The sequence below is a fragment of the Clinocottus analis genome, unplaced genomic scaffold (genome assembly GCF_023055335.1).
Source record: "Clinocottus analis isolate CAN_PGR_092001 unplaced genomic scaffold, fCliAna1.0.p SCAF_34, whole genome shotgun sequence".
In the NCBI taxonomy this organism is placed as follows: Eukaryota; Metazoa; Chordata; class Actinopteri; order Perciformes; family Cottidae; genus Clinocottus; species Clinocottus analis.
This window is the reverse complement of record NW_027176087.1, coordinates 519098-530972: the sequence shown is the minus strand read 5'-3', so window position 1 is coordinate 530972 and position 11875 is coordinate 519098. Positions and strand designations below refer to the sequence as shown.

Below are 11875 nucleotides of genomic sequence, written 5' to 3'. Positions count from 1 at the left end.
TTTTTTAGATAATTAAAATGACAAAACCATTTGACTGCGTTTGGTTATGCGTCAGTAACTTGTTTTTTTATTAAAGTCTAAAAAAACATCTTTATTTCATTCATTTGTATACATGTGCATTTTGCTAATGATAAAATGATAAATGTTCTTTTATTTGAAGGCAGTTGAAATGTGCTTAAGCAGAAGCGAAGGCGCGTGCCCGTGACGTCACGGCGCAATGAACTATGGTTCCCATCATTCTTTGTCGTCCGGCGTGAGGCGAAGGAAGGAAGATGGCGGCGATTGGTGGGATGGGGCTACGGTTGCGTTCCTAAATCGGCAAAACAAACAGTTGATGCTTTATTGTCACGGTTGAATAAATGTAACGCAAGCAGGCGGCTGTGCTCTGAGGCTGCGCATCACCGGACTCCCGGGAACCATGACCCGCAGCCCCTCCGCCTGGAGCTAACCTTAGCTACGGTGCTAAGCTAGCTAGCAAGCGGCCACTGAGTCCCTGCTGCTCACTTGTCCGTCCTTCAATGACTGAAGGACCTGAAGCGGACTGAAGGACCGCAAGAGGCCGCCTGCAGGCTCCACCGGCCGGTGAGTGTCCCGTTACCGGCACAGCCCGACGTCCCACCGCAGCAGCGCCGTACCGTTCGGCCTTGCTTCGCTTGTGTCTCCTCCGTCACAACACGGGCACCGAGCCGGTAACCTAGCCGGTATCCGCTGCGCAGAGGCTCAACAGGAGATCCTAGAAGTCGTGAACTGGGCCCGACGGTACCGGTGACGTGAGATACTCGAGTAAATCACAACCCGTAAAACCTGCTTCAGGACGAGCTGCTTTCTGAGTCTCTAGATCCTCCTGGTCTGGTGCTGTCTACAGGTCCTGGACCAGTTAAACTCTGAGCACTATGAGGCACACAGCAGCCTCATTTCAACCAGGAGTTGCCCCAACAGCTAGCTATCTATTAGGATGGTTGGATATGGAAAACACTGCATGACCTAAAGCAACATGGCTGTATACTGCTGTCTACAGGGTGCTGTCGGGACCTTTATTATTCACTGTGTAATTCTTACTTTACCTTGAGTCAGAGAAAGTGTCCTACAGCATTGTGTCTGCTGATGTTGCAACAGACTGCAAAACAATACACATTGCATCACCATCGTGTTGACTCTTTAAGCGATGTGTAGTGACTGTACAGAGGAGTTCAATGGAAGAGCTTTCAGATTTAACAAAGATGTGCAGCAGGATATGCTGTTGAGGAAGGCTCCCCTTTACTGCTGCAGCAGCTGTGTTTATAGACACCAAGCTGAATGACCTCCAGCAGATGTTTGGCCTTTCTCTACTGACACTAATAAGCATTAGTAATGCAGTTATTTAGTATGGGCTTTAATATTTATCAAGGAATATGTCTCTATCTAAAGGAAGCATGACATATCTTCAGTCAGGCTCTATCCCTGCACATTATTTTCCCACTCAGACCAAATATGTCAAATATGTTACTCTTATATCCTTGATCTTGTTTTTTGGGCCGATACTAATTGCTAATCCATATACATGTTTGAACAATTCAAAATGTTATTTTACTTTGTTATAGTCATTTATTTTTCTTCATAAAACACACAATTCAAATGAGGAAATGAAAGATCGTATTTATATTAATTAGTAGTACTTTTTAGGATGTATTATGTATTAGCTGTCGGTGCGAACGTTTCTTGGAGATTGTCTTCTCTTCGCCCAATACTAATGTTCCCCGAACAGAGCCTGAACGCATCATAACGTAGCGATCACAGGTTCTCCTGTTGATGTAAACACGGATCAGTGGTTTACATTGTCACACGATCAGAGACTAGAAACGCATACTGAGCTCCTGATCCCATGGTCTACTGAATGTTGGTTGATGAGGAGTGTGAGTCAAACTTTATTTCGACACTGATGGTTAACGGTAATCCACAGGTCACGTGTGTGCTGATCCACACGGATCATGGATCAACTTTGGTTCTTTACACCACTAATTGGGATGGATCCAAATAGGGCTGCAACTAACGATTATTTTAATAATCAATTAATCGGTCGATTATTTTTTCGATTAATCGGATAAAAAATAATAATTTTAAAGCATTAATTTGCAACCTTTTATTACAAAAACAGAACTAACAGAGCAAATTCACAATGCAAATAATATTAACAATAAAGAATTTATAAAAAATAAAGAAATACAAATCAGAAAACTTAACAGGATTTGTCAGAACTTGTTCTCTACACTCACAGACAAGCACACACACACACACACACACTGACACACATGCAGACACACACACACACACACACATGCCGACACACACAGACACACACACTGACACACATGCAGACACACTCACACACACACACACTGACACACATGCAGACACACTGACACACATGCAGACACACACAGACACTGACACACACACGCACACTGACACACATGCAGACACACACAGACACTGACACACACACGCACACTCGCATACGTACACACTCAGAACTCAGAGAACAAGAGATGATATTCCAGAAGTAAACACTCAATGTATCAACGGATAACTTACAGACTGCACTTTACCTGAACAAAGGTTGTTCATTAGATATGGAACTACAAATCCCAGCAGCACTTCCTCTGCATGAAGCCTCATTATATCAGACTGTTGAACGCAGGTCTGTGTTCTGACCTCAGAGGAGATGTTTACTCGTTGCTTCTCTTGAAGCGGTATTTTAAAATAAAGACGTTATCTAACCCAACAGCTCAAACACGGGGAATGAAGGACTAGCTAGCGAGCTAACGACAACGGTTAGCCTAGCTGTTGAGTTATTGTACACGCAATGCGACTATGCAGTGACACACGAGAAGGTACAGCGCGCTGCAGAAGCTGCTGGACCTTCAGTCTGAGGCGCTCCGCTTCACTCAACTGTTTTGTTCAATACTCAAACATCTCAGCGACTTATTGAGTGGCGTAATAATCGTGCGACACAATGAATTAATAATGCAATTCGTTGCCAACTTTTTTAATAATCGATTTTTATCGATTCGTTGTTGCAGCCCTAGATCCAAATTAACTACCTAAGTCCCAGCAAAATGAATCTCAAAGAGAGAACATTTTCTCTAAGAGTGATCACAACGACCACACACTACTTTTGCCTCTGTACTCATTTTCATGGTACAATAAAGACTTGCATGTGCATTTTTCTTCTAGGTTTGTTCCTGGACTCCCTTTTTCCAGCGTGGCGACCATCCTCCAGGACCCACCGTCTGACTTCTGCTCCTCTAGTTTTCCTGGCCCATGGACTTGACTCCAGCATCAGGCTTCAAACAGAGGCCTGCTGCCTCCTCTTCCCCAAGTGGCGATAGAGAGCCTGCCAGGAGCCCTCATCCCTGCTCGCCCTCTTTGTCTCCGTCATCGCCGTCTTCCGATCCGTCCTCACCGCTGTCTTCATCCTCCTCAGTTTATCAGGACCATGTGAAAGGTCAGACCCAGGGGTCAGAGGTGGCCAGGGTGTCCTCCACTTCTGCCTCTCCAGCAACGCAGTCTCTCTCCACACTTGCACCAAACACAACCCCCTCGAAACTCTTCCCTCACAAGTCAGTGCAGACACGCGTTGATTGTGAAGAAGAAGGTGGGAAAAGGGAGATGTATGATCCTTTCCATCCAACTGAGGGCATGAAGGCGGAGGAAGGGGAGAAATATGACCCCTTTGACCCCACTGGTTCCCCAGCTTCTGATGAAGATGATGAGGAAAGTGGCAGAGTGAAAGGGGTCAAGAAAACGGCTGAGAGAAGAGATGATGAGAAGGAGGAAGAACCTCCAGATTCCACTGACGCCTTGACTGACCTGCCCAGCCCTCGTCTGTCCACACAGCTCCCTCTGAGACGGAGAGTGGAGTGTAGCTCGGCCAAAGCCAGGGAGCCCAGGGGGGACTCTGATCACTCTGAGATAGAGGAAGGGGAGATAGTTGGGGCCGCTGACAGAGATGGAGGCAATAAGAGACCGGCTGTAGAAATCCTCCCCATTAGTTCCCCCAGCGTCTCCTTCTTCGGCTCAAAGCCAGAACGCATCCTCCGGGTGCTGGACGGTGACGGCTTTGTGTCCGTGCACACAGAGAGCAACTGGGAGGTGGACAGGGAGCCTGAGGATGAGCCTGTGGTAGGAGTGGAGGATCTGAGAAGGAAGTTGGTCAGCAGGCGGAAGGAAAGATATCTCTCCTTTCCTGCTTCCTCTCCCCTCTCTCCTCAGCCACCGCCTGCCTCCCATCCTCCAGCTTCTACACCCTCTTCCCCTCTCGCAGCTCCGATAGAACAAGGCACCAAGAACCGCAGCAAGTCCTCCAAGAGTTCCAAGGACGCCGACCGACAGAAAAGCAAGGATAAGAAGGCTGGGGAGAAGGAGGAGAAAAGAAAAAAGAGTAGGAAGGACAAAGAGGGCGGTCGAGAGAGGAGCAAAGAAAAGGTGCGAGGGCACAAGACTGGGAAGGAAGTTAAAGGAAGGAGGAGCAGCAGGAGTAGTAGCCGGAAGAGGAAGAAGAGACAGCACAGCAGCCCAGAGGCCTCTAGATCCTGCAATGCTTCAGGAAGAGGCCACACTAGACCGCCTTTTTCAAGCCTGTCTGAAGAAAGACACAAAGAGAAGGAAAGGGAGAAAGACGGAAACAGAGAGAGCGACAGAGACAGAGGAAGAGAGAGGGACAGAGACAGAGAGCAAAATCGGTCAAGTAGTCATAGAAGAGATGAGAGAGATCGAGACTCCAGCTCCAGAAAGGAGGAGAGGGAAAGGAAGGGAAGACAGCATTCAAGCAGCAGAGAGCGCGGCGTTCCAAAGAGGTCCAAAAGAAGCCGGGAAAAGAGGGACGGTGATAGAGACGGGCCACGCGAGAGGGAGCGCCGCCGGGACGGCCGTCCTGTTGTCCCGCCATCTATCCAAGACCTCAATGGGTCCGACCTGTTTGCCATCAAGAGGACTATCACAGTCACCACCACCACAACCACCACCACCGTGCCCGGCTCCCCAAGACTCGCACCCACCTCTCCCTGCCGGCCCACACAGGACTCTGACAAGCCCCACAAGAGGAAGAAGAAGAGGAAATGGCACTCTGCTGGAGAGATGGACGACCGGGCAAGTTGTCACAGCCAGTCACAGTCGATCTCACCGCCAAGGTATCACAGCTACGAGTCAGACCACTATTCAGACAAACTGGAGATTGACGTGTTGTCTTTGGACGGTGAGGCTTTAGACTCGGACTACCCCTCCCTTGAGGATACACCTCCTGCTGCCCTGCCTCCAGAACCACCAGTTCCCAGCCCCAAAACTAAAGCTACCCCCAAGACGGGAAGACATCACCCAAAAAAGAAATCTCACGCGGTAAAGAAAATTGACCAATCCTCCTCCTCTTCCTCGAAAAGCAAATGCGTCTCCTCACTGACCGTCACCTCAGGCTCTGCTGCTGCCTCATCGGGCCTGCCCTCAGCAAAGCGAGCCAGGAAGATGGGAAAGGACAAAGGCCGTGACAAAGGAAGCAGAAAGGATTTGGGTCACTCTGGCAAGTCCAAGAAAGAGAGCGGCGGCAGCCGGAAAGGCAAGCTTCAGTCAAAAGTGTCTGTGCTGGTGCGTGAGGGTGTGAGCAGCACCACAGGGACCTCGGTTGGCTCTGGAAAGCTGGGCATGGACCTATTAGGGCCAGGGAGTACAGGAGGCGGTGCTGGGGGCTCTGTGGTGGGTGGCTCAATTGCAGTAGTCTTCTGCAGGGACAATGAGAGCAGGTCTCCGTTCCTCAAGCCTTGCTCGGAGCCACTGTCACTGGGCAACCGCAGTAAAGATCTGGCCGGTATGGGGAAGCGAAGCAGCCATGTTGTGCCACCGTCCTCCCTCACCAGTCCCGCAGGACTGAAGTCCAAAAAAACAAAACCAAGCTCCATCACATCCACCTCCTCCTCAGCCTCTTCCCCCTCATCATCTCTGGCGACCAAGCGCCGCCGTCGCCTGGCTAAGAAGACCCGAGAGAAAGCTGGAGTTGTAGGGCCGACGGCCGCAGACGACGGCCAAACCAAAGCCCCACCTGAGGGCTGGGGGGGCGCCTCCTTGGAGGTTCAGTCAGCTGTTGGCGATGGGGTCAAGTCCGTCAGTCCGCATACTAGCCACGCTGGTCCTGCACCCTGTTGTTCCTCCTCTTCCTCTTCCTCCTCCTCTACCAGTGTGCTCCCACCCTCCTCCACGCCCCCCCACACGCCTCCACCCTCTATGGCTCCTTTGCGGGACACAAGGGAGTCTTCACCAGATTCTCAGACTGTGGACAGCAGCTGTAAGACTCCAGACCCTTCTTTCCTAGCTGAGGACTGTCCAACCCAGACCAGCCCCACGCTCCCTGCATCCAGCCCCTCCAGCCTGTGCACCCCCCAGGGAGCCGGCCTCGGCATCGTCTTGTCGACGCCCACTGCCAAGCCCCCCCCTCCAGACGATGCGCCCAAATCCCTGGCCTCGCCTCCATGCTCGTCGTCTTCGGCAGGCTGTGGCTTCACTTCCCTATCCTTGCCTCTGTCTTCGTCAGACCCCTCCTCTTCCTCTGTGTCCTCCTCGTCTGCTAGTAAGCCTCCTCCTCCTCCTCCTCTTCCAGCAGCGCCTGGCCTCCCCTGGAGTCTGCAGACCGGGGTGGACTGCACAACTGGAGGAGTCCTAGCGCGTGAGTACCCTCCAAAGATGAACAGTGTGCCATGTTATTACCAAACATTCACATTTTATAGGGTCACTCAGAGTTTGTTTTTAAGGTCTTTGTCCCTAGTGTTGGAAAGGTAACATCACAGCAAAGGTAGCGTTCTATGTGCCGCCACCATCATTGTGCATGAAGCCAGTTGAAAAGAGGCTGTCCTGCACAGATTGTCATGAAGTCATATTTCATTGTAAAGCTTAGACTATAATTGTTCTAGCAGTCACATGTATGTGACGCTGAGCAAAGCAGAATTTAACTGTTGGCCTGACACTGTAATAAGACGTACGCCTTAAGGAAATGCTCTTATAACTAAGGGCACAGAGTTTTCACATGATATATTACATGAATAACAACAAACTTCACTCTAATCCCACGTTCAGAACGCTGCGTTGGACTCTTTCCTCAGGAATCAAGTCAATTCCAGGTTTATCCAACTATTATAAAAAAAAAAAAACCTCAAAAATCTGCCTGTACAGATTTTTTTATTTGTTTTAAGTAGGACTTGTTTTGCAGTAGTTAAGTTAATGATTGCTCGTTTTCTTTTTCTATCATCCTTTTTTTTCCAGCAGTCGGCTGCTGGAAATACACTTAATTTCTTATTTTTTATTTTACAATCAACACTTGAAATGAGTGAAAAGTGATTAACTTTTTCACAGAAGCAACAAACTTGTACAGTTTGGGACTGTGAATGTTTTTGGACACATGGCGGCCATTTTATTTCGAGACATTTAAGGCATTGTGCATCATATCTGCCAGCAGTTTGCATCTGCTGCAGATGTTCTAGTCCTCCATCAGAAGGTGCTGCTGACTGACCGGCCAGACGATATCCCTCCAGCAGGACATGTCATGTGAACACAACACAGGCTCCTGTAGTCCTCAGTCGAGGGCCCGTCTGCAGGACTCATCGGCCACGATAACTTAAAGGTGTAGCGCGTTAGAACCCTCGGCCGAGGCGGCATCGCCTCCAATGTGAAGGAGACCAACAGGTTGAACCACAACTCAACACAACCTGATTCCTACGTGCAGTCTGGAAGTTCATCATAGTGTACGACACATCCTTTCATTAAAGTTACATCATTTTGAATAGTGATCTATTTCAGAAACGCTGGGATACACAATTAGCCTGTTTGTCATGTGTTTGTGTTACAAACAAAACAAAAAGACGAGTACATTCCTGAAGTCCTCTGGTCCCACAGAGTCCTGCCGCCCCTCAGCTCCACTCAAGTTAGTTATGAGGTCAAAGGTTAGTTATGAGGTCAAAGGTTCAATTCTGTTGTCCTCAGTGTCACAAAATGTCTTTACAACCATATATGACTTCATGATAGCCTCTTTTATTTTGGGTTCTAGTGTAAAAATAGCCAGATATTTTGGAGGAATTGGAATGATGGATGAAATACCACATAGAAAGCAAAAGTGTCCTATTCAGTGTGGCGAGGCCCAGAGAGATGATAACATGTTGCCTTGTCACGTATGTTTTTTATTTCATGTGTGGCATCATTCTCTCTTTCAGTGACTGCTCTGCTCTTCAAAATGGAGGAGGCCAACATCGCCAGCAGAGCCAAGGCACAAGAGTTCATTCAAGCAACCAGCCAGGTCAGCCGGCGCCCTGCTTCACAGCGATGTTTTACATGTTATTCTAGTTTCATTCAGGAGCTTTAAGGGCAGGAGGCGAGGAAGAGGCAAAGGCACCTTTCAGTGTTTGAATCTTCCTGCAGTAGTGATGCATCCTGATCAAAGAACACTTTGAGTTTCTGATAATCTGGTACATCATTTTTTTCAGAATAGGTAATAGAAATGAATAGTTGCAGCAGGCACAAAGCCCCTGAGAGGCGGCAGCGATGCTGTAGTCAGAGACAGACTGATGAGAGCTCTCACTCATGAGAGAACTGGCTGCTGGTCAGAGTTGAGTCCTTGAAGGAGTGGGTGATGACAGCTGGCCTGACTGCCTTCACTTTGTCTCATGCAGATTCTCTCTCAGGCCAATCAGAGCCAGTCCCAGCAGCTGGCTCCTCCCCCCTCCGCCTCCTCCTCTCAGATCCCTCCCCCTCCCTCTCTCCCTCCGCCTCCCGGTCTGAGCCCAGCCCAGTTCATCCTCCACAGCTCCCTTCCATTGGTTGGCTGCACCAAGACCCCTCCCTCTCTGCTGCACCCCTCCCTGGGCGGAGGCTGTGCCCAGACCCCACCCTTCAGCATGCCCATGGGGCTGTCAGGAGCTACTGGGAGCTCTGGGGACACCGGCTGGGACAATGAGAGCAAAGACCCTGATAAGGTGAGTTATGCAACTGGCTGTCACTTCATCCTTCAGAGCGGGGTCACCTTCGGTCCGAGCCGACCTACAGCCTGTCTGCTTGGAAAAGCACTATAAAGAAAACAAATCTTCTTATTTCTATTTCTCTTATCGAACTTGTCCAGTACCTGAAGAAGCTGCACACCCAGGAGCGGGCCGTGGAGGAGGTAAAGCTCGCCATCAAACCTTACTACCAGCGCAAAGACATCAACAAGGACGACTACAAAGACATCCTCAGGAAGGCTGTGCACAAGGTAGCAGTCATGCTTCAAGCCTGCCGATGAAGCGTCTGTTCCCACAGTAAATCTACATCAACGAAATGTAAATGTACGTGTCGTAAACCATGTCTCAATGTGTCAGATCTGCCACAGCCGCACTGGAGAAATCAACCCGGTTAAAGTCAGCAACCTGGTGAAGCTGTACGTCCAGCGATACAAATACTTCCGGAAACACGGCCGCAGGATGGACGAGGAAGAGAGGGACGACAGGGAGCTGCACTCCTCTGCCTGATGGATGCTTTCAGCACGTCCTCCCACCGCCTTCTGCTCCACTTCTGGACAATCCACTGATTGTTTTTATCTTTTTTATTGTTTTCATATCCCACCTTATCGATGCTTTAATGTGATCTTCTGGAGGCCTCTCAATGACCGCACTGTAAATATGTCTCCCATCAAACCTGTATCATGCATACCTGTCCAGGAGGTGGATGCTGTCATGCACCGCTGTCAGTCCAGTTCACCCCTGCAATAAATACTGCCTTTTAGATTCTGTTGACTGTCCATGAGAAGCTCCGCCGTGGACGGCACTGACTGCACAGCCTGTTCTTCAATAGCACTGAATGAGCTACTTGAATCATGCTACTTTGTCTCCCCGTCACTGTGTGTCTCAAAGTCCAAGCCGAGGGAGGCGAGACCCTCTTCATCCACCAGGAGAGGTCGTGCCCTCCTCCTCCCCGTCGCCTGTGACGCTCTCTGGCTCTGCTGTGTGTTTGTGTGCATGTGTTACTGAGGTTGAGAAGGTTGCTGAATCTTTCTAAAATGACTTGCCCAGCACTATAAATGTTGCTTTGACGGTTTGCAATAGAGTGACCGTCCTCACTCAGGCTGTGTGTGTGTGAGTTCCACGTTCTTCAAACCTTCATAAGTGAAACTTAGAAAGCTGAGTCCTTTGTTGCTGACACTTAACACAACGTAGCAGTTGCATATCCACTTGAGATGGACCTTTATTGATCTCCAGAGGGCTGTTGCAGCAGCACAGAACACAAATAAGTACATTTAAAAAAATAATACTGGGTCAAGCAGTACACAGTACCATGACCAGTGTTCTTCTACATTTAGCTGACGCGTTTATCTAAAGCGACTTACATGTTTGCTCTATACAGCGCAGACACAGCGATGGGGAGCAGTTGGGGGATAAGTGTCTTGCTCAAGGACACAGGGTCAGACTAGCAGGGCCGAGGATCACCAACCACTGAGCCACAGTCACACATCCACCCTCTGCCTTCTGCATCAGCGTCACACTGGTCAGGGTGGTGGTACTGGTCTATCTCCACTGGTCAGGGTGGTGGTACTGGTCTATCTCCACTGGTCAGGGTGGTGGTACTGGTCTATCATCTCCACTGGTCAGGGTGGTGGTACTGGTCTATCTCCACTGGTCAGGGTGGTGGTACTGGTCTATCATCTCCACTGGTCAGGGTGGTGGTACTGGTCTATCATCTCCACTGGTCAGGGTGGTGGTACTGGTCTGTCATCTCCCCCAGATGGAGCGTCTCTCTACCCGTTTCCACTGTCTTGAGCGGCGCCGCCGCTCCCATCAGGCTCACTACGCGCTGTGTGTATCGCACCAGGCTCGGAGGGGGCCACCAAAAAATATGCAACAAAAAATCCCCATAGTTACAATAATTATAATGCCGATATTTTTTAAAATAGAAATATATGGCACCTTTTAGGCATGTGTATATCACAAAACAGGCAGAACAAGTGATATATTTAATCCCCCCCACCGCCTCCGACCCCTGCTTCACCTCTTACTCTCCCTCTCTCCTCTCCCTTCTCTCTTCATAAAGGTGAGCTCTCATTTTCTCCTGGATGAGAACGGGACATGTGGCCTCTTGTTTCTCTGCTCGTCCGCCACCAGTCTGGGCCTTGCTGAAATGGGGCTTCAGGTTGTTGTTACACCAAGCATGTGTACCATCACCTGTCCTCCTGGTTGTCCTTCACAAGGTGTACCATCACCTGTCCTCCAGGTTGTCCTTTAGCATGTGTACCATCACCTATCCTCCTGGTTGTCCTTCAGCATGTGTACCATCACCTGTCCTCCTGGTTGTCCTTCACAAGGTGTACCATCACCTGTCCTCCTGGTTGTCCTTCACAAGGTGTACCATCACCTGTCCTCCTGGTTGTCCTTTAGCATGTGTACCATCACCTGTCCTCCTGGTTGTCCTTCAGCATGTGTACCATCACCTGTCCTCCTGGTTGTCCTTCAGCATGTGTACCATCACCTGTCCTCCTGGTTGTCCTTCACAAGGTGTACCATCACCTGTCCTCCAGGTTGTCCTTTAGCATGTGTACCATCACCTGTCCTCCTGGTTGTCCTTCAGCATGTGTACCATCACCTGTCCTCCTGGTTGTCCTTCAGCATGTGTACCATCACCTGTCCTCCTGGTTGTCCTTCACAAGGTGTACCATCACCTGTCCTCCTGGTTGTCCTTCAGCATGCATCCAACAATGGAGTCATCATCAAACTCTTCAAGCTGGAATGAGAAGTTGAGCTGCAGTGTGAGATCAAAGCGTGAAGGGTAAATCCGGTTTCCTGAGGTTCATCTCGGACACACTGCCATGGACTGAGCCGGATGGAGGTAGTCCGTGGTCCAG

At 49.5% G+C, this 11875-nt stretch overlaps 1 protein-coding gene across 1 annotated transcript; it reads left to right on the top strand.

Annotated features, from left to right (window-relative positions):
• Positions 1-232: 232 nt before the first annotated feature.
• scaf1 (SR-related CTD-associated factor 1) lies at positions 233-9765 on the top strand. The gene is made up of 6 exons (XM_068596139.1): positions 233-582; positions 3214-6688; positions 8226-8308; positions 8682-8984; positions 9128-9256; positions 9363-9765. Exons 2-6 carry the CDS (start codon positions 3301-3303, stop codon positions 9510-9512), a joined length of 4053 nt encoding a protein of 1350 aa, XP_068452240.1. The 5' UTR covers positions 233-582; positions 3214-3300; the 3' UTR covers positions 9513-9765.
• The last annotated feature ends 2110 nt before the right edge of the window (positions 9766-11875 follow it).